This window comes from Syngnathus leptorhynchus, chromosome 11, assembly GCF_054491065.1.
Source record: "Syngnathus leptorhynchus isolate UIUO chromosome 11, UIUO_Slep, whole genome shotgun sequence".
Classification (NCBI taxonomy): Eukaryota; Metazoa; Chordata; class Actinopteri; order Syngnathiformes; family Syngnathidae; genus Syngnathus; species Syngnathus leptorhynchus.
Window position 1 is genome coordinate 8894533 of NC_141205.1, and position 26086 is coordinate 8920618.

The window sequence follows — 26086 nt, forward strand, 5'->3', positions numbered from 1 at the left end:
ACCAATGTTCCATCTCGCTTTCTGAATTTCAAGGGAATCGATTGTGTGGTTTTAATGTAACAAACAGCAATCAAAACAATACTGCTAGCCTTCACACTTTCACAATTGGCAGAGGTAAAAAGCAATAAAAGGAGACGGTGGTAAGGTTGATAGATGTGAAAAGAAGTTCAGGCTCATTTGAGCAAAATGAAAAATACAAGTGAGTGGCAGTGACCTACATAGATGCCGTACAGACAGTACATTTAGTCCATCCATTTACTGAGCGCCTTCTCTAGTGTGAGAATGGCAGACATGTCAATGTCAGGAAGCAGTAAAAGCCTGTCAGTCTTCATGTGAGAGGCTGAAAATCAATAACGTAAAATATGTGTAGGCGACACTTTTAGAAAAAAATGGAGCAGTCACTAACTGCACCTTTACAGACTGATACACAAACTCTATGTCCCCATTATTTGATACAGCTTTTGCAAAAGGTTGAGGACAAGATTTTTGTATGGGGTGTTCTTTCTTTATCTGAAAACTTTCTTGGGTAGGTTCAATTTTGGCGAGGACGTGGATAACAGTGAAGATCTAGGAATTCGTTTCTTCTGGAAATTCAAATAGTGGCATTGGTTTGTTCTCAGTAAGTAAGTGAGGAGGTAGCATGCTGCACAGCAAAATGAAAAAATAAATGTTGTTTTAGCATTTTCCTCATTCTCTAGAAACATGGAAGTGGCCAGCTGATTTTTGGCAGGACAAATTCTTTTATTAAAGGATCTGCCTAAGATGACGTATTCTCTTTAGTGTCACTCTAGTTATTTTTATACTTGCGGTTCTAAAAAGGTGTACAAGTAATGTTTAATTTTAACCACCCGCATGTTTCTGCATATGAAAAGCTTTTTTGATGTTAGCTCCAACGAGTGACTTCAAACGTGCAACGCAAAGAACAACAAAAGTCACTTTATTTACGAGCATAACGGGACAGTGTTTGTGGTTTCTTCTGATTTGATTTCAATAAATAATTAAGACCGTGCCTTGTTTGAAGTCAGATGGCTGCAAACATGCGAATGATGGCACGCAGTCGTCCTCTAGCTAATTAAACCCAACGCAGACACCTTCTTGATCCCATAATAGCTCGCCTGTTTAAGCAAACAAAACATCCAGAATGACATATTGTGGGTTGTTTTTTTTTTTTAAATGAGCGGGAGACACACCTTCTATGTGTTTCTATTTAAAACTAAACATCTGTCAAGATCAAGATAGCTCGTACAATTCTATGGTAGGATTAAAAACATTCACCACAATTCATTATTATGACTTTTAACACAAATTAACATACTCATTTGCTTCCAGGATTAAGGATGACTTTAATTTTCCACGTCCTTATTAATATGCAAATGTCTTATATTGACCACAACATAAACTGTGAATTGTCAAATTTACGAACAATTATAATTTTTTATAAAGCATTAACCTAGTGATTCAAATTTACTCCAGGTCATCCTGCAGTATGCATTAAAACTCAAACATTTTCTTTGTGCACTTTCTCTCCCTGCACGTTGCTCTTCACCTTTATGGATTCCAAGCTTGAAGCTCTTTATTAGATTATTCCTTTAAAACATCCAGTCATAAATCGAAAGCACCTTTCAATATAATGCACTGCGGCATACAACACCAGCATACCCGCGTTCAATAATGAACATAAAGTATTGATATTACCTTACCTTCCAGACTGACTCAACAAAAAAAAAAAAAGAAAAAAATAATAATAATGTATGGGCTTTGAAAAGTCAGGATCTCATTACATTACCAAGAGTTTTCCATGCAGAAGTTGTTCAGCCTGGATGAAGATCACCTTTGAATGAATGGTTTGCTCTGTGCTTTATTCAATAAAGAAGTATTGCACAGATGGGACTCAATACTAAACAGTTATTCTAAAACTGGGTCATATTTCGGTCAGACTGCAAGAATATACACTCTCCACATATGAAATGGATTCGAACTTGACACGCTACACTGTGATGCAGAGGTACTCATCACTCGTGCATCATGCAGCTAAGAAAAGTGACTATTTAAATCTATAAAGTGAGATAGTTTTGCAAATTTGACATGATTTAACGACATCAAAGTGCACATGGTCAAGATGGACCTGTCCAAACACCAAAAAAAAGTACTATGACGTACTCAAAAGACACGAACATTAACGTCACGTGATGACAAACAGATGACACGCTTACACGTTCTTCACCCTTTACCTTTTCCCAGATGACAAAGAAAACTGGATTTATATGCATATTGGAAATGTTCACATTCGCATGAATTATTTACCAGGTCGCTTTTGCAGTCATTCGACACGGTCACCGTTTGGTGCAAACTCACCTTTAACAATCTCTCTGATTGGCGTTGAATAGCGCTTGTTCATTGGTTAGTGCAAGCTTTTCTTTGTGTGTGTGTGTGTGTGTGTGTGTGTGTGTGTGTGTGTGTGTGTGTGTGTGTGTGTGTGTGTGTGTGTGTGTGTGTGTGTGTGTGTGTGTGTGTGTGTGTGTGTGTGTGTGTGTGTGTGTGTGTGTGCGTGGGAGTTGCACCGTTTGAGGTAACCATGGCGACGAATACAGCGTAGCTGTCAACGGATGTTTATTTATGTGTTCTTTGCGTCGACACGCCCTGAAGTCACGAAATGTCTAGTTGCTAATTATCGGATTAATCGACCAGCTATTTTTTCTTTCCACTCAGGTGCCAGGAAGAGGAAATGTTTAAACACAATTATCAGGTAAACGTGTTAAGTTTAAAAGTAGTTTTGGTATTGGCGTTCTGTCTAAATGGTGGCTGCGATTGTCTTGTTTTGCAGGGTGGAGCTGGGGTGGAGGTGTTCAGTGGACAAGGGAAAGATCCCGTGGCCAAGTGGAAACTTTGTGGAGGTCCTTCTGCCATACGAAAAGTGAGAGGAAAATATTATTTTCCAAACAGATGCAACCGGTTTAGACAAGTATAATTAAACAAAGATTATATCCTTGAATTCCTTATTGCAGCTGCATGCAAAGTAACACTCAAATCATAAACTGCGGAGGATGCAGAAAATGAACAGCGCTGAGTGGCATTTTAAGATGTCAGTAACTCTAAAAACGTCTTTCCAAGTTTACATGAACTCATCTTACATCTCTTTTTGCAGGAGTACGACAAAGAAGTCAAAGGATTTGTTTACTGTCTGGAGGGTAGCAGCAAGACTGTGAAAATGCAAATGCCAGCGAATGGGAGAATGTCGTGTAAGTTGACAATAACAGCAGGTTTCTGAAAAGTACTGCATAGTTACATCGATATTTTCTGTTGAAAACATGCCTCAAAAGATCAAGCAAAATGTGGTGCCAACAACCATCAAGCGATCCACCACGTACAGTCCAAAATATACTTATTGAAGAGTTTCCCCGCTTTTTTTTATCTTGATCTTTTTTTTTTATGCCACCGCTGAAGGAAACCAGCAAAGAGGATAAGAGACATAAAATAATATGAACCTTGGTTTGGCAATATAGATAGCTGCTCAATACACTATGAGCACTACAACTGATTAAATATCAACTTCATACACATTCAATCTTACATACAACACATTATTTCCACTAATACCAATAAAATACCACTGAGAATCTACTCTAATGTCCTGAATAGGATTTTTATTTTTATATTTTTATTTATACTTCTCAAAGCAGCATAGTGGACTGGTTAGCATGTCTACCTTACCATTCTGAGGTTCACACTTCTAATCTTATCTCTGGTACTTCTGTCAACAGTACAGTGGAGCCTCGGTTTTGGAACACAATCCGTTCCAGAAGGCTGTTCGAGAAGTGAATCGTTCGAATTCTGCATCATGTTTTCCCATTACAAATAATGGAAAAGAAATTAATCTGTTCCAAAAAAAAACCACGCCTTTTTTAAGCATTTTTTTCATTTGCGCATTCTGTCCGATCGCGCAACTGCAGCGCACCGCTGAACGCGCAACCGTAGCGCGCCGCCGACTGCGCAACTGCACGCGCTGGTCGCATTATTGTTACAGAGCCGTCGCTGAAATATAGAAAATATTTTTATAGTCCTAATGTACTTTCCAAAATTTAAGTGGACATCAGTGCGCAGGGAGCTTAATTTTGTCCTATCGCGCAACTGGAGCGCACCGCCTAACGCTCAACCGTAGCGCGCCGCGGACCCCGGAACTCCACCGCACTGGTCGCATTATTGTGACAGAGCGGTCACTAAAATTTAGAAAATATTTTTAAAGTCCTAATGGACTTTCCAAAATTTAAGTGGACCTCAGTGCGCAGGAAGTTTAATTTTGTCCGATCGCGCAACTGCAGCGCGCATGGCCGGGCGCTCCCTGTTGCATTGCTTGAGGAGCGTCTTTGTGTTTTAGGATGGCTTTACTGCTTCCTCCCACTTGCTTCAGTTGGAGGCATGATTAGAGTTGATGCAATTCTCAAAGTAACGAGAATGTAATACCGAACGAAGTCAGTTGGCATGCGGGTCCTCTCGGCTCATCTCGCAAGGTTCGACAACCGAATTTTGTCCGACATCCGAAGCAAAAAAATCTCGAATTTTTTGTTTGAATACCAAATTGTTTGAGAACCGGGACGTTCGAAAACCGAGGCTCCACTGTATTTTGCCTGCAAATATCTTCATTATTTCATTTCTTTAGTGGGACTCCTCCAAAGATTCTTGGCCATTCAAGTGATTATTCCACAAGGCAAAGATTTTTCTATGGAGCTTGTGTAAGTTGGTCATGTTTTCTTTGGTAATTATTTACACGACATTCTTGACAAATAATTGTAATAATGATATTCTGGCGAAAAGATTATTTCCTTTTTTTTTTTAAACACAAAACTCCCAGTCACATTTTGTTTCCACAAACTTGACTGCAGGTAAACATTAGACTTTATAACCAATAATAGCATATCGGGTTTGTTATTATTTGTTTGCTCTGGAAATGCAAAATAGCCATACTTGAAATACAATCATGAATACACCCGGCTCATTTAGATATTTCTCATGCATAGTATTTTTAGACTCAGGTGAAATGTTCTCCTTGTTTTTGCTGCATGTGTATGCCTACGCACGCACGTGCGTGTTTGCATGTGTTCGCCATTGATTTCACAGCACTGACAGCCACTAGCATGGTATGTTGCAGCACTGTCTAAATCACAACGTGGCCCCGTTGTTCCTCTGTTACAGAATAACTGATGTGGGCCACCTGAAACGACGGCTCTACTTATCGACCGTGCATAAAGACTTGTCCGCCACACTCTGGCATGCAAAACTACCCCTGGCAGGAGTGCAACGTAATATGGTGAGCATCGAACTCCTCTTGGACACGTTGTCATTATTCTTAGGTGAGCTCTCCGCCCTTCAACACGTGAAATCCTTTCCCTTCTTGTCTCAGTGGACCACGTTGTTTGTTGACCTTGTGTCCTTCACGGGAGAGTTGTTCAAGGCTGCAGAATTTTTGTCGCTGGATGGCATCACCCTGTTTGCCAGCTGTAAAGTGCGAAGAATATTCACCATGAAAACGGAGCCGACCGGATTAACAAACTACGGTAAATATTAACAATTGTCAATCGTTATTAACAATCATACCCCTTGATTCATTTTAGCATCATATTCTCGTTTGAATCTAGATATGTTTTTCAGTAGGGTCAGTGTTGTGGATCAGATTCCACGAAGCTGCCAATTTCCACCAAACGTTTGCCATGAGTGTCAGCTTCTGAACATGGCCGTCTTGCGGGAGGCCAATTTGAAGACGCCTCATGCGAACGCCGATGGTGGTAAGCTCTCTAACGATCAGATTCTGAATGGATCAGAAAATGTCTGATAAATTAGCAGATCGAAAGACGAGTTGCCAAAACATGATTAGTAATTCTGAATCAACTTCAAGTCGACTGATCCGTTCAATGAAATACGTAATAATCATGCAAATTCATTCGTCCATCTTCCGAACTTCTCATCCTCACGAGTCGCGGGATACAACTTCAAATAATGCAAAAAAAAAAAAAAAGTAAAGGAATACGTTCAAACCTCAAATTAGATTGCAGATGTTATTATAGAAAATCAGTCAGGCACGTTGGCATGGAAACTTGTGCTGACAATGTGGCAAAGGGCAAAGGAAGAAGTGGCACTTCGGCTAGATTGGTTGTTACGACAACCATAGGAGGATAATGCAGACTGTTTTTAGTTAACAATCCAGAGTTCATTTCTACAAAGTGGTTTGCAGTGGTGCTAATGTGCAACTCAAGTTATAAGTTGAGAACAGAAAGTACGAGGTGTCTAAAGCGAATCCAGCGTTATAGCCCAAATATGGGGAATTCTCTTATATGCAGAAAGGTTTCTAATTCCATAAATAAACAATTTTTACACAATTAAATTGGTCCACAAAAGTAGAAAATTTGGAGCTGCCTTGGCAATGACTCAACTCCTAATTCTCCTTCTGTGCATCTCTAATTTGAATATCTTTGTGTAATTTTCATAACAATCAAAAATAACTTTGATATTGCACTTTTCAGGACACCGTTTTTATGTTTTGTTTTTGTTTGAAATGCGTAATTACGGTACTTGTATGTGGGATGCATTTGGAGAAGTATTTCCAGATCGAGTGCACTTTGTTTTGCTCCAGTTAAATAGGCGCATCATTTGTACTTCCATTTGCACTGAGTCACTTGTACTTTATTTCCTCCTCATATACAAAGACACGCACCAGTAATCCAGTCCTGCAGCCTCCGTGGCCTCTTTCATCGCTACATATTTATTTGTTCTGACAGCCGTTTCAGTCGTGTTGACTCGAGCGGCGGCGGCCACAAAAGACATCAGCGACCACCTACAAGAACGAGCTTATCGTGATTAGCATCATTAGCATACCGTTCCCTCATCGCAATTAAAATTAAAGAAGACATCCAGTTAAATGACGACAGCTTCGCTCGCTTTGCCCCATCGCCTTGTCAAGAACTGTTAGGTATGAAGTCGCAATAAATAACCCAAACATCTCAATCCTACGCAAAATAGATTTGATTCAAGGTCGACAATTGTTTATATTTACACCTCTAGCATTTAGGCATCTGTCACTGTAGGTTTATGTTGCCCACGTTCTTTCATAAGTTCTCGCAGGCTGCAGTCTTCGTCTGTTTGTATCTTTGTGCTTTTTTTCAAAATCGCTACACAAACCTCAGACAAGTTTGAAGCTTTTGTTAGAAGACCAAAACACGCTGCCAAAGTAAATGAATCCCCCTGTAGATGCCGATGCTTCTGCGCTGTCAATATTTTGTCCACTTGAACTGTTCTTTATTCCGAGAATCAAATAGGCCAGTCTGAATCCCGCATGATATAAGGCTGGAAAATTGCCACTGGCAGCTTTCCCCCCCCCCATTTTTTCAACTTGCCTTTCACTGCTTCACCAGATCGATCCTACAACTCCTAGTGTTATCATCTTTGATCATCATCATGTTCGGCATGAGATTAAGTGCTTATTATTTGCTGCCCCACTTTAAGCCTGAGCACACTTGCTAAATGATAGCTGTTGAAGATCAATAGGCGTCAATAAGTAATGTGACGTGTCTGTGAAGGACCTGACCAGCATCCTGCTGCCAGATCAGCCGCTTCCCACAGAAGCAAGCCCCAGGCAGCTCCACACGCGGCCTCGGGCTCCAAAGCCGCAGCGTCGGCAACACATGGCGGAAGAAAAGGCGGCCAGGCCGTGAACGGGATGGAAAAAGGCGAACCCTATAATAACAAAACGGTAATACACAAATTCTATCTTAACTCGTATGATACAGACAGCTATGTCATGATTGTAATTATTTTTGTCTTTGCGATACATCCCATAGGCATACTTCGATCGGACACACCTGCAATTTAATGCACAAGTTGGAGATGCAGCATCAACGCACCTTCATCAAGCGGGTAATGATTGGTTTTGATATTTTGCTGTTATGTCACCTTGACAATAGGCAACCGATACATGTGTAATCCAATATTTCTCTATCGGTAGTATTGAAGTCAACCTATACATTATACAAATAAAATCCCTGGTTTCTTGATAACACGGTTGCGGCAAAATACCGGTATCACAAGAATCGATAATTATCGACATATTTTTCCGGTATATTCCTTACCCTGTTGAAGCTCGTTTAAGGGGAAGGTTTGTCTCACGCTGAGCCAATAGCAAGCTGAGATTTGGTTTGAATAACAACTCGTGGACTGAAAAACTCGCTGCGGGCATGTTCCTGCGGGCTTTTGGCCGTCTACTCTTCCTCCTTGCTCAGTGGCGAGTGTTCATTAATTTCACACATGATAGGTTGCGAGGCACTCCAGAGACCCAACTATTTGTATACAAACATAAAAAAAAGAGGCAATTTTCCATAATATTGGATGGCCCCTTTCAAAATAAATGTTTGTTATTCTGGTTTTAACTTGTTGTGGTATTGAATTGTAGTGCAGTGTAAAAAACTAAGATGTGATTGTAATATTTAAGCCTTCCGATGCAGCATCTCAAAATGTTAGACGTAGATGACAAGGTTATATTTCTGTGAAGTCCTACTCAGTTCCCAGAGTGAATTTTGGTCCTCCCATGCGTGTGTGTTTTCTTCGGATGCTCCGGCGTCCTCCCACGTAAAAACAAACAAAAACCATATGTTAGGTTCGTTAAAGATTCCAAATTGTCCATAGGTGAGATCTGTTATTTGTCTCTGTGCTGTGTGATAGACTGAGCAGTCCTTTGCCAGATAGACTGAGCAGCCCTTTGCCAAATATCAGCTTGAATAGACTCCAGCTCCAGCTAATAAAGGGACTATAGAAACTATATGGGTCGATAAACTTCACATAATATATGACTGAAGAATATTATTTTGGACCTTATCTATCATCTCAAAATGCTTACAGTATCCATTTTAAAAACAAACCTTGTCAAGGTCAGCAACTATGGTTCATTGATACCGCTCTTATTAGTGTCCCATTAAATTACCCTTTATTGTCATTTTTAGCAGAAAGCAAACAAGTAAAAAAAAAAAAAAAGTACGGTAGAATCAGTAAAACTAGCTATTAATATAAAACTCTGTGTTGTTGCTATGCTGTTATTTCTTTGCGAATGGTTTATTTCACGGTCTACTGCTATTTATTGTCCATAGGAGCACCCTCCAGCTTGCAGCTACCTCCTCCGAGAGGCAAAGTGCTCAACAAGCAACCATTTGAGAGGAGAAAGTCACGAGTCCAAAGTGCAGTACTAGAGAGGCTCCAAGCACTGCCGGGTACACCGCAAAGGCTCGAATGCAAATATAAAAGGACCAAACCACTTGTGCTCTAAAATTGCGCTTTATTTTGCCACTCAAGAGCCTGCTCATGTCAGCCACAGCAGGAGAAATGATACCAGAGAGACATACAGTCGTCCATCAAGTGGACTAGAGAGTAGACAAGAAGCTTTGACCCCAAAAGGAATAACGGAGGTCCTAAAAGCAGGTGAGAGAATGTCAAACCATCATGGCGGCACGGAATAAGGACTACGAAGAGACATTTTTGATGAGCTGTCACTAGCGTAACGTTGAATCCAGACTGTTGTTAGTCCTTTCAGATTTCGGTTTGCTTGAAAATGTTGCCGGAATTTTAATGAGCCTCATTCTAGGTTGCATACATAACTGCTTTTGTTCCACCTTTTTAAATTTTGCATCACCCACGTCGAGGCCTTTTGCTGAGGATTTTTCAGCCAAGCTATTCCCAGTCTTCCGTCACGCGTATCGGGAAGGTCATTGTGCAAACACTGCGACAGGCACGCATTTTCACTAATGTTATTCTACAAAGCAAGAACCCTTTGCGGATAGCTTCGGATTCAAACAGTCACGTGGCAAAATGTGATGAGAAGGAAAAGCATTGTATATTTTCTTGGATCAAATAAGAACTAGTGTCACAAATACCGAATAAGTCAATATGCGAGTAAATTCAGACAAGATCAACATTATTTCCCTCGTGATGTTTTATAATATTTTTTTATTTGTTGGTGAGGTTTTCTCATTTAAAAAGGTGACTTGGATCAGTGGTGGATACAAAACACTGAATTCTCGTGGTTCACACTAAAGTTTGGGGTTGGAGCCTCAGCAATTCTTGTAGCTCAAAGGATGAGTAGCTGTAATTTATTTTCACAAGTAGTGGTCAAGACAGCTGCATATTCTCTCTCTTTACTTTCGTGGGATTTCTCTTTAAAAAAATAAGTGGCGGTACTTTGACTTTTTGGTTCTTGTCGGGTAAATTGGGCGGTGACGTCAAGCTAGCTGTCATTCTTCAAGGGCCTACTACAACTAATACAATGCAATAGCATTAGGAAGATTTTGTTTTGAAGGTAGCCTTTGCGTTGGTGGTGTGTTACCTTATGAGCTTGTTTATCCTTAACATGCCTACACGTCAGGGACTCAAGTGGAGTACCGGTACGCTGGAAGCTAAACTTCAGAAGTGCCGGTACTCTATACTGCTGCCATACCTGCCCACTTATGGCACTGACGACATTTCAAAAACATGTATATTGGGTTCATTATAAACTCTGAATCGTTCATAAATGCGAATATAAGTGGATGGGTATGCAAATATAATAGGGTGGCAAACAGTCCAGGGTCAACCCCAAAGTAACCTGACAGCCTCCAGCTCACACGGTGACCCGAATGAGGACAAGCGCTATAGAAAATGCATAGATAGAGTAGATAAAAGTTTTATGTCAAGAGAAAAAAAATGATTTACATTCTCTGGAGTTTTTAATGCAATGTGATGCATTAACTTGTATCGCAGTCCTCAATTAATTTATTTCTCTGGCCATTTAACTTGGCAGCAGAATCTTTCATTATTCTTATACTCTATTTCTAAGGGAAGAACAATTTCTAGTCTGTAGATGTTCCTCTGGAGCTGCAAGTTCCTTTGGCCAGCCGTGCTCACAGTAGTTAGTTCATTAATGGTAATGTGGCACGTTAAATAAAAGTCAGAGTGACATCTCCCGGGTCCAGGGATTGCCACACAGTGGGCAATTAGAGGAAGCGATTATACTGACGAGAGGTTGAAACGTGCTTGCTCATTCATATCGAGAGGTGCCCCCATGTTTGAGCTCGGGCCCGCTGTGGAGTTTGAGCGCTCGGCGTCTCTCATGTGCACACATGAATGCTTGCAGCTTTTTCTTAAGGTTGGACTTAATTAAATATTACACTCCCATTTTTCTCAGTCGATCTAGCGGAGTGAAGACTCTGTGTTCTAATAGATTGAATCCTCTATTCGAGGCTCTGGGAGTTTTATAATATTAATATTCTATCATTGAATTCTTTTGGTGTTAGATTTTAGTATTTTGATCGTTTTTCCCCATGTCTAATAATCTTTTATCCTAGATGAATGCGGTTTCAGTTCACCAGGCACGAGTTCCATATCGCCCCCACCCACACCGGCGGAGCCTCCCCCTGACTCAAGCAGGCCCGCTTCCTCTCCTGACCTGCAGGTCCAGAGCTGCTGGGAGAGTAATGACGAGGAGCCCGAGTTGCAGCTCGCTCTGCGGGAAGAGGTGTTCACGTTCGCATCCCCGCCCCACTCACCCAAAAGAGGCCAAGGCCGGGGTGAGCGCAAGATGGAGACGAGAGGCGAACAGGTTCAATGCCCAAATGGGACACGCAGTGAGGCTCAACCCGAAGATGATTTCATTGGCAGTGAAAGTGATGAGGTACGCTCACTCTGGGGTGACAAAGGCACCCTCTTCACCTAGATACATTGCTCACTATTGCTTTGACATAAATGACCAGCTGCCTTGAGCTGGACGGTTTGTATCGTGCCGTTTTGATTTTCCTGGCCTATCAATGCAATGGAACGTCCAACGTCAAACACAATTCTTTGCACGAAATTGGTTGATTCCTTAATTCTAATTTCAAAACCATCATATTATGGGGAACATAAGGCAATATCATTGAACAGGTCTATTTTCATACACAGAGCACAAACAGTTTATTGTAATTGTACCGTATATTTTTTTAGGACCATTATGCTAGCAGCATTAGCCTAGTGTCATTTTGTCTTTTTATTTATTTATTTAGTTTGATTTTTTTTAGGCATAGCTTTTGATCTTTAATGCCAAACCCTTCCGCTACAATTCAATGTAAAATGACATCTCCCACAGTGCACAGTTTGGTGTCAATGTCACAATGCACATTACCACTCGGAGCGCTGTTTCACACTGCAAATTTCACTGTGGGGAATATACTTCAATTTGAAACGTCAATGGGATTATTATAATCAGATAATGTAATAATGGTTTCAAAATTTATAGAGTAATTTTCTTTATGCTGAGTAGGGAAATTAAACCGCATTGAAGTTAAAGCATGCTGCCTTCAAAGAAATGCTAATTGCTTTTACTTATTCAAAACTGTATAGTAAGTCTTGTGATTTCAATTTAATGGGAAATGATTTCCAACTGGCTTACAGTCATTACACTGTAGGGTGTAAAAGAAAATGATCAATGTTTTAACTTGTACACAGCTCCACGGTCAGATGCGCATTTCAAACTAAACATTTCAGTGTTATGACAAAAGCCATTGCGTGTGTTGCGATGAAAAAGAATTGCTTTGTTTGCCAGTTAGCAGCATTAGCCAAACAACTTGGTGTCCGTGAATATAGAAAGACATTTGAGTTCTTAGCCTTAATTTGGCGAGGGAGGGGGGGGGGGGGGCACAACTTTAATGTTGAAGGCAAATTCTATTTATTAAGAAGTAGTTAGCTCGGTGGAACTAAACTAAATTGGGTGCACTTACTGGCAGCCACTCTTGTGCTTTTTGTGTTTTCTAATCAAGTGAAGCCAAAAAGCACATCTGAAAATCGCTGTGCAATATCAAGAATATCGAGACATAGACAATACTTTTTAAATTTGAGTGTTCCCATGCACCATTTGATAACGATAATTTTTTTTCCCAGTGCAAAGTGACAAAAAGGCATAGTACTATATTCACAATTTGTAAAGAAGCTAACAGTGGTGCTAAGTGAGTGCTTATTATTATTTTTATTATCATTATTATTATTGTTATTATTACTTGGCAAGCAATACCTACCAAATAGCATTAAGTGCTATATTTACAATTTAATTCAGTTGTAGTCAACCTTTTTTTTTAATTGCATTTGCATTTACTCATTAAGAACTTTTGTTTATATAATCGTTTCAAATTTATACTTAAATGCAAAACATTTTAATTAAATCATTATCACAGCTTCTTTTTTTGTTTTTTAACAATACATAGAATACCCGATTGCAAAACATGACTTAATCATTGCAGTGTGCCAAGCTTTTCATGTTCTCGAGCTGCCAACATGGTAGCGAAAGCACGCACAATTTATCTGACACACGTTGGCTTAATTTAGATTTTCACTCATTTCTGACAGCCTGCTCATTTCTTCACTCATCTTTCAAGATGTTGCATCAGGTTCGTGCGATTCTTTTGAACTGTTTGTTCTAAAACACAGAGAAATATTAAAAGCAGCCAACATTTTGCTTGTGATCTACACTTGTACACAGTTGTTCTCGTATGATTTTACTGAAATGCAATCGTGGAAAAGAAAGAAAAAGAAACAGAACAATAGTGTATATTAACACCAACCACCAACAGACTGCAAAGCAATATGGTCACAATACTAGTCATTAATTGTTGTTTACTGGCTTGCGCTTGAAGTAGAATGATGAAGGATGGAAAGAAGGAGAAAGCAAATAACATATGGCGCTGATAAGCTTTAAGGGATTTCAGCGCTCAAAGGGCTTATTATAACCTTTCACCTCAGAATAAAGCTCGCCGCAAATGAAGCCGGGCCGAGAGAAGGAACGGAGAGGAGACAGACTCTCGGCTCTCGGAGAGCTTTGTGTTTGTTTCCGGAGAAGTAACGACCGTATTTAACGACTTTACGTCTCGAGATTTGCTGCTTGCGATTGTCACTTCTTTTTTTTTTTTTTCTCCATTCAAAACTGGCACAAACTAGTCTGGAGGGATGCCGCTTATTATAGTGTATTCTTAACAATGCCCCGTCTGTCAACTGCACGACACTATTATGCTTAATGTATTAGTCAATGTGAAGAACAGTATATACTCAAGTAATAAGTTCCTTGCTGATCTCAGCACTTTTGCAAAGTAATCACCTGTGCCTTTTTCTCTTAACTGTGCTATATACTCACGAGTACACCAACCTGCCACAGCATTATGACCTCTTGCACAGTCTAATGAGCTCCAATACAGAATCCGTATCAATAGCGCGTTGACAAAATAATAATCCTCAACTTTGATTGACACATTCAAAGTGGTAGGACATTTGCGGTATCATTATTATTGTTGTTTATTTTTTGTAGTGGTGCTGAATTGAACTGCATCATACATTATTTCAGTGACCTCATTTAGCCATATGGCGGAAATAATAAAAAATGCAATTTTCTACAGTTTGAAAATTGGCATCTGCACTTAGCTGTATGTTGCTGGCCTGGAAACTTGTAATACAGACAATAAAGTCGGGTTTCGACATTCCAGCGTACATGAGGAGGATTTCACATTTCTATAGCTATGACTTAATCATCACAAACTTAAATAATAATTTAATGCTCCAGAACAAGGTAGCCATGATGGTTAAAAGCGAATATATGTAATATGATATGATCTATATGTAATATTGAACTTATTTCAGTACAATGCTAGGCACGATAGTCAACATTGGAAAAAAAAGGAGCAAATCTACACGTGTATATCCAGCTCTATTCAGTCTTAATGAGAAAAACCTCACCTCAGGCGCAAGCTATAGTCCACAACATCCTGGAATGGATTGTGTTTGACATCAGTGTTGTTATATGTTGTGTTATGGCAGATACATTTATGTGTGAATAGCCGTGAAAAATTCTCCCCTCCCCCTTGGTTCAGCCTACAGCTGTTTACAGCTATTTACTTGTACACCACTGTGGTAAATAAAAATCAACAGCAGTCAATGTGCATTTGTTACACGAGAAAGACATTTTTTTACAATATAAAAGCGTGACTGCTTCACAACAGCCAGTGTTGTGTCCAAACTCAGCGAGGCCCCGGCTCACTATAGTGACTTTGTAAAACAGCACAACGAGACGGTTTAACGAGAGCCAGTTTTTCTTAAGCACTGTCAGCCATTATACTCCTATACACGCCACGCTAAATAAATGAATAAATAAATAAGTAGCTGTTATTGAAAGTCTGAATATAAATAAATAAATAAATAAATAAATAAATAAACAAAACAAACAATAAATAAATAAATAAATACATAAATAAATACATAAATAAAAATTCAATTATTGAAAGTCTGGATTCTTAAAAAACAAAAGTCTGTCATTTGCCGTGAGTGAGTAACCTTATTCCTGTTCTTCTTCCAGGAAAAGAGCTACTCTGCATTCCCACAGCTAACAATAAATGCAGACTCCACTCCTGACATTTCCCAATATCGTGATCCAAATTTGGAACTGAAAGTCCAGCCTGAGGATCAAAGCACTGAGCAAACATCAGTCGAAGATCTTTGTCCAGTTGCCAGTGAAATGCAACTGCAGTCTCCTTACGTCAACCCAGTTGAAACTGTTCGCATAGCTTCCGGTACCCGTCGTTGGCCTTTTGGTACCATAGAGGATGAAAGGTGTGGATCGGGATGTGCAGAAGCAGAACATCAGGCTGTGGAATGGACCAACCCGGTTGAGACTGTTCGCATAGCTTCCGGTACCCGTCGTTGGCCTTTTGGAACCATAGAGGATGAAAGGTGTGGATCGGGTGATGCAGAAGCAGAACATCAGGCTGTGGAATGGACCAACCCGGTTGAGACTGTTCGCATAGCTTCCAGTACCCGTCGTTGGCCTTTTGGTACCATAGAGGATGAAAGGTGTGGATCGGGTGATGCAGAAGCAGAACATCAGGCTGTGGAATGGACCAACCCGGTTGAGACTGTTCGCATAGCCTCCGGTACCCGTCGTTGGCCTTTTGGTACCATAGAGGATGAAAGGTGTGAATCGGGTGATGCAGAAGCAGAACATCAGGCTGTGGAGTGGACCAACAGCGTGTCACTGTCAAGGAGTTGTCTTCAAGAGATCTCCATGCATGACCCGCTCAAGGTAAGGTCTACTTGAAGGATACAAACGTCATCGGAACAGTTTAAATGTGGGTCACGCCAAGATGGCAATGCCCAGGAAACAATATGTTGCAGATTTACAGGTGTTTTTAGTTTTTATTCCAGACTAACTTTGATTTGTGGCCCTGGAAATTGTGTTCCATTGCCGAGCGTAAATCGAACTCACCTTGCAGATAAAATAAACGGCCCGATAGTAAAGTGAACGGTATAAGTATTTCAATATTTTACATTCCATTCCAAACAGGATGTTCACAGGGCTATATGAAATGATGCTATAAACCATGAAACAAAATGTATCCTCGTCTTTTTTTTCTTTTTTTTCCCCCGTTGCCAGTTCAGCCTGATCCTGTGAATTTATATTCGCACATTATTTGGGCTTATACTGAGGAGAGCCGCTCTGGAAAGACAAAGCAGTCCAAGGCTTGTAAAGCAATGAGGGTAGGATAATGTGTTGATTTTATTTTAAGGATTGTAAAGTCATGAAGGAAGGGATCAGACTATATGGTGTGATCACGAGCTCTAGGCAAGAATCCAAGATATCAGCGTAGTCAGCTGGAGTGACGGTGAGGCCTGAAGGGTGATGTGTTTCACGGCTGTTTTCTTCCTGAGTTTACACAACAGTGTTGCGACATATCCTCGCATCCTTCTCGTCATGGCTGTAGTGGCTGACTTCTGATTTGTGGCAGCTCTTGACAGGCGGCGTGCGGTGACGCCTTTGACTGAAAGGTTGTCATAGGAATGTGACGTGTTTGAATTCCTTCGTCCCCAGGCCTCGGTTTATTATTTATGAGAATTAATTCACCACTCAACACCGGGACAGAAGCAGCCTCGTTTTGTACCATTCTCCCAAATGATTAGATGGCCCTATGAAGAAAAAAAAATACAAAAAGACATTTTTGCCTTTGACATTTGAGTTTTTGTAGTCTGCTTCCGTAAGAGATCCACACAACATTGAAAGCTTTACAGAATTATGTTGACAGAATGCAAAGCCGTTTCATTTGGACTGTGTCAGTCTGCATAAGTGATTTGTTTTGGGGAAATTATTTCAAAGGGAGAAGACAACACAATCCAGCCTGCTGATTCTGGTGATTGGCACACAAAGCCGGTCGGCAGTCTACAATTGCACGACGGGGATGACGATGAGCTCCAGATGCTTGCGAGTCTAAAAAGGGAGCAGGAGGAAGACGAATACAAAGCCTCGGGCCTCACTGCGTCTCAAATCCACCAGTGTAACGTCAACGTGAGCTTGAGCAGTGAGGACGCCTCTACCTGGACCCACATCTCCACGGTTGGTACAAGCTTCTACTCCCTACTCCTCTACTTTAATCCCACTAAGCATCCACACACGTATGCGCGTAATGACGACTACACTGACCCCCTCTACCTCCCATCTGGAATCATTTCACTGACCGCTGCTGACCCGCACGCTTGCTCATTTCCATTTCAAGCTCCTCATCCACGGCACAGCAAAGTACTCACACAGCCCTTCCTCTGGTGTGTTTCCTGCATTACAAAAGATTATGGAGATAGAAACGCATTAATTGGGCCTCTTACCGCTTTAAAAGATACACTAGCACAATAGCCACCATTTCCCCACATGACTAGAAATTATTTAGGTCATTTGAAATCATCCCTCTATGGTCTTTTTAGAATTCAAAGATGGTATGAGGTTGTTGAAGGTCATTTGGATCTATTGGCAATTAGCATAAGCACATTGCACTTCGGAATGAAGAGTGCAGCCTCGGCTGGTCCCAAATGGCTCCTCTGTATGATCCCCGGTGAATGCGGTCATTATAGATGCTAATTTTATGAGCCTGTTACCATTTCACTAGATGCTGCAGGTATTCCGATAGTGGTTGAGATCCAGGTAGGGCATATTTCGTAGCTGTGGGAGTGACCCTGTTTTGGGACAGCGCCATTAAATGCATTTGAGTTTGTTTCCCATGTGAACCAGATCTGACTTGACTTTCATGTTGTTGTATTCACCCGCCCTGGGCCACCAACTAAGGCTCGCTATGTTTCAAATAACAGTGAAGCGTGCCTTTCCATAACTCAATAAAGACAGTATACGCCGATGTCAGGCCTTAAACAAATATGTCTGGCAATAGTAATGTCCTCATTTGGAACCCTGGCAGCGCACCCGGTTCTACCGGCATACATGCCAGAGCAAACGCTCAAGGTTTAATTTCGGGCTGCAGACTTGGGTTACATTCAGAAGGGTGAGCTCTTGGTACTTGGGAATACAAGGGCAGAAAACAATATGCTCCTCCTGGAAATCACTGATAGAATGAGTGGAAATCTTTTTTTTCCCAAGAAGTGGAATCAGATGAAATAAAAAAAACATCAACATGGAGCTGCAGGTGTAGCTTCAACTATCATTAACGTGCAAAAAAATTACACAAAAATAAAATAGATCACGTTTCTCATAATATATCATTCTAATATACTATATTGATTATCATACTGTTGTATTATGATTCATATCACTAGCAAAACTTCAAGTTCAACCAAAGCTTTTTTTTTCAAAGTGGCCAACGAGGTCTTTTAATTTTTCTCCTTACTCATCATTTTTTTTCTTTTTTTTTTTAGCATCTGCCCTTTTCCAAAAAGACCTTCTCACTGAATTGAATCTCTTCGAAACAAACCGTCTGGCGTGTCAGATTACCCAAATCATATCCCCCTAAAATAATAGTCTCAATGCATCCCCTTTTCAAGAGACTCGTCTTCATCAGGACATAATTCCGCAGGGTACCATTTGAGAATAGTACACACAGTTAAATAAGGCACCGGAGCATGCTGATAACTTAAATAGACTCAAGCGTTGTGAGGACTCCAACCTCAGTATGACTGCTTTTACATCACAGTTGTGCAATGTAAGAGCCTTTGCGCCGACACAAGGCTAAAATAGCCTCCCGGGGTAATGATATGCGCCTTTGCTTGGTCGACATGGCGAAGGTAATGTGTTATTGTTTCTTGTAGGGGATGAGTATGTCTGATACTAGAATAGAAAGGGGTTTTATTTTTCCCACTATCCGCATCAAAATATTGCACCCATGTCGAGCGTCTCCATTTGTCTCATCTGCGATACAGGATGTAATCTCGCACACTGAGATTGTATTGTATCCATTTGCCAGCAGGCTACTATGAGAATATTTTTGTGGCTGGGGAGTTTTTGGTTGTCGCAATATTGCCTGCTTGTTTTTCTTTACTTTCTTCCGAATAACATATACGTCAGAATACTGGAATTATTTTCTCCCTCATCAGAATTTACCGTATTTTTCGGATTATATATTGCATCGGATTATAACCTGCACATTCGGGGAAACAACAATACAGTAAATGAGTTCATTTCACTTCATTTCAACATCCATACATAAATTAAAATATTTTGAATGAGCCTTATAGGCCAAAAAATACAGTAAGAAATATTCTGAGGGAAATGTTAAATTTCTTCTTCTCTTTTTGTATTCAGCCAGATAATCAGGGTCACCACTACCAGACAGAAATGAACCCACTCCAGTGCTCAAAATTCAGGTAAGCAAACCATCAAAATGTATTCAAGTATATACTCACGGTATAATTGTCTCTTGATATTCATATTTTTCTACGTAAATAGTATATAGATCTTAAAACGTTACGATTGTATCGTACCAATTTCTTTTCATTTCAAAATGTACTTAAGTATATACTCATGGTAAAATTGTCTATTGATATTCATATTTTCTTCGTAAATAGTATATCCATCTTAAGATGTTACGATTGTATCGTACCAATTTCCGCTGGTACAACTTTGTTCCAGAAATTATACAACCCAACTTGTGGGACAATAGTGCAAAATCATGCAGATAAATCGATTCCCCGGCCTTGATGGGATCTGTAATTGTGTTTCATTGCATCCACGTGAAACAATGAAATGAAACACATGATAAGCGACTGCAAAATTAAGGCTAAATGTCAGCTGTCAGATGCAGACGGGGGCTCATCTCCCTCACAGATGAGTGCAAATAAATTCCTTTTGTGTGTTTTCTTCTCCCTTAACTGCTGTTTGTTTTTTGTCACAAGTGCACATTACTCCGTATTTCCTTTCTATTTTCTTTTGTGCCTGTCAGACCAAATCAGTGGCAGCTAAAATGGCATTTAAATAATGATAGAAATCACATTTAGCTTTCAGAGTTGTAAAAAATCAAAACGTTTGAATTACACTGAGAAGGGAAGGTCAGTTTCTTGGAGTGCCTTGATAGATTTCACCTTGTTTAGATTTACACCAATTCAAATTATTATTATTGATTATGATCATTATTATTATTGATTATTTTACTGTATCAATGTTCTTTTTGTTTTTTAAAAATACAGGATCTGGATTAAGATGTTTTTGTTGATTTCTACAAAATGGACCTATTTTAATGGACCTTGCCCAATTTTGTATTTGAGTTGAAATACAACCGATAACAGAATTGCAGACTCATAATTAAAGTAAATATTTGTATAAAAAAATACTCTTTTAGCCATAAATAATCAAACAATATCCATTAACACAAACCAAATAGAGAACAAGCCTTATCTTTACCCCTGCGGTTGAACCTATTGTTGTTGCCGAGAGATGTTTATTATGATTTATTTTTTTTAACATAGAATTCAATTTCACTACATATTTGTTGATTATACTTCCATTCATTTCAGTAGGGAAAGATAATAGAAGTGATTGATTAGTCACAGAACAAATTAAACTTCTATCTCAAGGCACCGATGTCATGGGAGAAGATAGGAGAAATTTCTCTGTGTTTTCCCAGCTTCTGTTTCCACACCGTTGCCCCGTGAACTGTATAATCATACCCAGAAGCCGAGCCTGAAGAGACCTGGTGGGTTGTAGCTCACCTTCCAATAGCCGGGATCATGTTCTTCCTCAGGCCACAAATTAGTTATTGAAATGGAATCATATGCTGGTTGCACTCGGTTCGTCCTCGATTACTGTCTGTGCAGCAAGGCGCTCAAAGCTACTTTTAATTCCGTACGTTACGGCTTAACAATAGCAGCGAGAATGGATGGAGAACCGGCTTTGTACTTTTGTCCCTCGTCCTATCTGGCCACATGTCACGGCACACGTGACATGTTACAAAAGGATACAAAGGGATTGCATCATGGACAAATTCATGTGCCTTCAAGAGAATACTTTTGATTTATTGATGAAAAATAGCGCAATGATACATAGGCTTTCAACTTAGGCGAGTTTCCTCAGTATATTTCCTGCCTTATTTGTCTCCAGGTTGTTTGAATTCCCGGTGGAGTCGGGATTCTCTTTGCCGCATTGAATATTTGTTATTGACAAGTACCTCAAACACCTTCCAGTCGACTTGTTGTTTGGCTTTTACTTTGAAGTAGGCCTTGATATACATATTGATGAAAAGCTTCTGTGGTTGCTTTTCATTCTTTTAGGTGTTGAATGCTGACACTGCTACTGTTGAGAACAGTCACGTGGGGTATTTGGAGCGTCCTGCAAGGCAACGTCTCTCAGGAAAACTGTTTTTCAGAGAGTTGAAGCACTCCTGTTGCCGTGTTTAGTGTTGCCAGAGAGTTTTTTCAAATACATGCCTTAAACGCCTCTTCACATTCTCTTCTTGCGTCGGATTTTTGAAAGTAATTGCCAGGGTGATAAAGAGAGTGTGGCCTTGATGTCGTTTCATTTAGAGAGATTTGGAAGAGCTTAATGTCAATAATCACTGCCAAGTCCCAATGGACAATTTCAAGTCCAATTTTCAGTTTTGTTAGCGGAATCGGCCACTGACACGGCTGAGTAAGACGAGGACAGATTTAGAGCATAATTACACACATGGAGAGATGTATTCTCATTGGACACTTCATTAGGTACATTAATACAATCTATCACAGAACCCTCAGCCCAAGTCGATAACCTCCCCTAGGATGAAGAGCATAATATATTTTTTTAAATCACTGTTGCTTGAGTTTTGGTCAAATATTCACTTTTTTAATATTGGAATCAGTTCCAGATTATTTATTTTTGCAGCCACCCCCTTTTAAGAAGATACATATTTTACACATAAATTGCCATTATGTGATACAGTTCCACTAAAGTCCTGTAGATGGCGATAATTATATTTACCAATGCAAATTGGATTTGTTGACCCCAATGCAAGAAGACTGTGATAGCAAAAATTGATTGTGTGCTCGTCACATACAAAGCAAAAAAACATTGAAAACATCAAATCAGCTCTTGATTGAGGCAATCATCCGATTGACAACACTTTTGTTTTATTATAGTCGCTGTCCTGATGTATAAAACTGAATGGTTCAAGATGTTCTTTGTGTATTTTCAGTGCATTGAATTGATTGCAACTGAACAATTCTGGCCCTGAGGAAAAAAAAAATACTTGGATGAATGAGAGTATTGTCAGGCACTTTTCTTTCAAAGCATTTGTCATAAACACAAGTACAAAAATAAAAAAAGTGTTCAAGTATTGTCAATTCAAGCATTATTATCCTTGGCTGCAGCTCTCGTATTGGATCTTATTAGATTGTGTTATCGAAGGTGGCAACTTTAGATCTGGTGCCAATAAGTTGTTGTACACATTTTCCTCCATCCTACTTTTTAAGTTTATGCAAACACGCAGTAGATCAAAATGAGCGACACCACCGCTCCTTGCTGTTGTTGCTGATGAGATGGATGTTTGATTTGCCCGCAGCCAGATGAATATTAAAACATACAGAGGTTATCGTTTCCTCATTAAAGATGCTATGATGTGCTTTTATGAGATGCTTTGTCCAGAGGCAAAAGATGTAAATGGGTGATTATGCAACTGATGTGAATTATGTTTCAAAAGATTAATCTCTGCCGCACTGCCAAGTCACATTTCCTCTGGAGACGCGTTGTGTTGAAACACTGTGTGGTGATTTATGTATAATTGAAACCTGGGAGAGTACGCTCGCATGGAAAAAGAAGTCACAGAAGACGGGCAAGCAAGCTTGAGAAGAGCTATCTGGGTCAGAATCTTGTCAGCTTAAAGTCGCAGTGCGAGTCAGGACGGAATAAATGATAGTTGGGCTAACGCGGCGAAGCTAATGTTGGAGGTCCAAGGACAGCGGAGTACCGGTTAGGCCCCGGGACGGTGCACGATGATGGGGCCTTTATTGTTAACATGTCATAGAGGCAATTCGAATGTGCCCAGCACTGCTCGGAGATGAAGACTAGAATGGCACATCTTGTCATGGCTGTATTCCTTTATGGTCTTTTCCCAGGGACTGGATGGATGAGCTCAGCCCTCGCATTCTGCCTTCGAGCAGCAAGAGAAGGTCAGACAACACAAGTAACCGTCATGAGGATCTAATCAGAGGTACGGTAAACCTTAAGGTTGATCGTTCTGCACCCGTTGCTCCTTTATGTCCGTCGAGGTCAGGGAGACGACGCGTCATCACGTGGACTAATGGAAGCAAGCTCTCAAGACACTAAACAGTTCAGCGTAGCATGATGGGAATGCACATATAAACTGTAATTAAGAGAAAGAAAAAAAACACAAGAGTGAAGCTCTCTGTCCTGTGTAGGTCAAAACAGATGGGGCTCATTACAGGTCTTTACCCCCCCCCGACACACCGACAAGGTTAATTGATGAAACCTTTCCAGTTTACAACATCGTTTTTTTTAAACCTCTTACACAATGTGTCTCATAATTAGTTTTCATTATCGTCACCCAACTTCTGATAAGATAAAATGTTCCACCCGGAGCCTTCCATAACCTTTTTAGCATTTAACTGCCTGTCAATTTAACAGCCAAATTGGTGTGCTTTAAAGTAGTGAGGATTACAGGGGGGGGGGGCGCTTCCGTTTCCGTAAGGTGCTCGTCACTCGGCGCGTCTCAACTCTTGATTGATGAGTAGCAAGATGGCAGAAAATTTTTAAATCCACCTGAGTCTGAAGGTCATCCCACATGACTCTCGCTTTATTCCACCTGGGAGAGTCTACTCGCCTTCTTATCACCGAAACGTGCCCGGAAAATATAGCCTACGTTTATACACTCAATATGGAGGCTTTGAGTACAACTCCACTCCATTCACATCTGTTCATCGTTCGCACACTGCTATATGGCATATTATTTTGGGAGGGGTGGGTCATGTTTTTATGGGTTTTACATGATACCATGATACGTACACTAATTAATTGAATAATCGACAACTAATCGGTTATCAAATTAATAAACCGTTTTGATAAGCAATGAATCAGTGAAATACTTTTTTAATTGAAAATGGTCAAAATGCTCTGAATTTCAGTATATATGAAGATTCTGTCATCATTCATGAGAGCCGACTGATGTTTGCACATTAATGAGCATTTTTGCGTATTTTCTGACATAATTTGTGAAATTTCCACATTTGTCAATTTAAAATAACGAGATGTTTTTGAATAAAGGGATGGAAAGTTAAACATGTTTTTTTCTTCCAATAAATGAAACTCATCATTTAATCGACGGAATAACGGCCAGATTAATCAGTTATTAAAATAATCGTTAGTTCCGACCCTACAGTATGATTATTTCCATGCCGTAGAAGAAAACAGTTGACTATGTTCACCACAAATAAATCTTTCCTGCCAATTCATTACTTGGCATTATTGAAATATTTTTGCTACAGTTTTACAGTTGCCTTTACATTTTGGCATCAGTCATAGTGCACCACTTACTCTTAATAGGAAGGGGGTGTCTATTTGAGGTGATGTTTTTTTCACTTGCACTATTTGGCTACATGAGTGAGATTAAATAATACAGTTGAAGCATCTCAGTAGGATGCCGTGCGGTTCTATGCCGCAGCAACCTGCAAACTTAATAATGAATGCATTGTTAAATTTCAACGCCTGTGCTATGATGTGCAGGCTATTGTTGCGGGCGGTGGGCATGTTGACTGTATTGTTTAGCGGGATGTTTTTTTTATTCATTACTTTGAGAATTACATCTTCAAAAAAAAATGTAAAAAAACTTGCTGAGTGATGTTCTTGCTTCACCGCAGGAGGGAACGAGTCTGAAAACGAAGAGGAGATGGAAGACGAGTACTTAAATCTGCTCTATGATCCTTGTCTCAACTGTTATTTTGATCCTGAGACGGGGAAGTACTATGAACTAGCTTGACTCAAAGCTTGCTAGATTCTGACTCAATAAATAAGAGGACATTGACAGCTGATGAATGGCAGCAGAGTTTTGTTATTGATCAGCAATGAATATCCTGCTGGCAAGGAGCTTTTCATGTTGCCACATTTTGTTTTTATGCTGGTAACTAACGACGTCACCGATGGTCTTGTTAGCATGTAAAGGGGAGCAAAATGAAAGCTTTTTTTTTTGTGGCAGCTGCTCATTTTATTAGCACATCTGCTAGTAAAATTCCTTGGCTTGTGGTTCAATTGTAAGCTATATGAAAGAACATCCTGCAAAGTCATTTTATAAATTCAAATTCTGATTTGGATTCATTTGATCGTATTCCTTTTATTCCTCGTTTGTGTAAAATAGTCAAAAATGTGTTGAATGAATTTCCACTTTAGAAATGCAACTTCCGTTGCTTTGCTTAATATAAAAGTTAATTCAAAAACTAGAATAATTAACCAATATTCTGTAATAAATATGTGAAATATTATAAAACTATCCTCTGTGTTTATTGCATTTACTGAATATGCAGAATTTTTTCTCTCTGTTTTAGCTAAGTAATACCCCCATCAACAATGAATTTTCAATGGAACTATTTTCATTATTACTGAAATGAGACATAAATGTGGATTGCATATGTCAGACAGTTCTGAGGTTCTGGGTTCAATCTAATCCCAGGGGAAGGCTGGAACCGATATTTTAAGAGACAGCCTTGCCAACAAGGGCCACTCTGGTGCCCCATTTAAAAAAAAAAAAAGAGATTGCAACATAACACACTTTGTTGCAATTCATCTCCTGTGTTTCATCCCATTAAAACTTTGTTGAGGTCATAC

The 26086-nt window shown here is 39.9% G+C and overlaps 1 protein-coding gene and 1 long non-coding RNA gene across 9 annotated transcripts in view; one reads left to right on the top strand and one right to left on the bottom strand.

Moving 5' to 3' along the window:
• Positions 1–2551, bottom strand: part of LOC147049373 (uncharacterized) — a 62534-nt gene extending 59983 nt beyond the window's left edge. For 5 of the 7 annotated variants that reach the window (XR_015067572.1, XR_015067574.1, XR_015067570.1 and 2 more), the window contains exon 1: positions 1787–2067. This is a non-coding gene — a long non-coding RNA (uncharacterized LOC147049373). Of the gene's footprint in view, positions 1–1786; positions 2068–2355 lie in introns of those variants that run through there. The other 2 variants (XR_015067573.1, XR_015067571.1) reach the window with 1 other exon arrangement.
• On the top strand, positions 1966–25729 carry cfap20dc (CFAP20 domain containing). Of its 2 annotated transcripts, none has more exons than XM_085924096.1 (18): positions 1966–2005; positions 2710–2746; positions 2825–2914; positions 3146–3239; positions 4658–4730; positions 5191–5305; positions 5399–5552; positions 5634–5780; positions 7569–7741; positions 7830–7905; positions 9129–9248; positions 9331–9456; positions 11355–11680; positions 15377–16099; positions 17168–17404; positions 19589–19650; positions 23368–23462; positions 25126–25729. In XM_085924096.1, exons 1-18 carry the CDS (start codon positions 1968–1970, stop codon positions 25242–25244), a joined length of 2805 nt encoding a protein of 934 aa, XP_085780222.1. In that variant the 5' UTR covers positions 1966–1967; the 3' UTR covers positions 25245–25729. The 2 variants fall into 2 exon arrangements, with proteins under 2 accessions (XP_085780222.1, XP_085780223.1); XM_085924097.1 differs by lacking the exon at positions 1966–2005 and adding an exon at positions 2280–2400.
• The last annotated feature ends 357 nt before the right edge of the window (positions 25730–26086 follow it).

Coding starts and splice junctions, on each gene's coding strand:
- cfap20dc (XM_085924096.1), top strand. CDS start 1,968: ATGGATTCGAACTTGACACGCTACACTGTGATGCAGAG. Junction 2,006..2,709: donor CGCTACACTGTGATGCAGAG/GTACTCATCACT, acceptor CTTTCCACTCAG/GTGCCAGGAAGAGGAAATGT. Junction 3,240..4,657: donor AGCGAATGGGAGAATGTCGT/GTAAGTTGACAA, acceptor TCATTTCTTTAG/TGGGACTCCTCCAAAGATTC.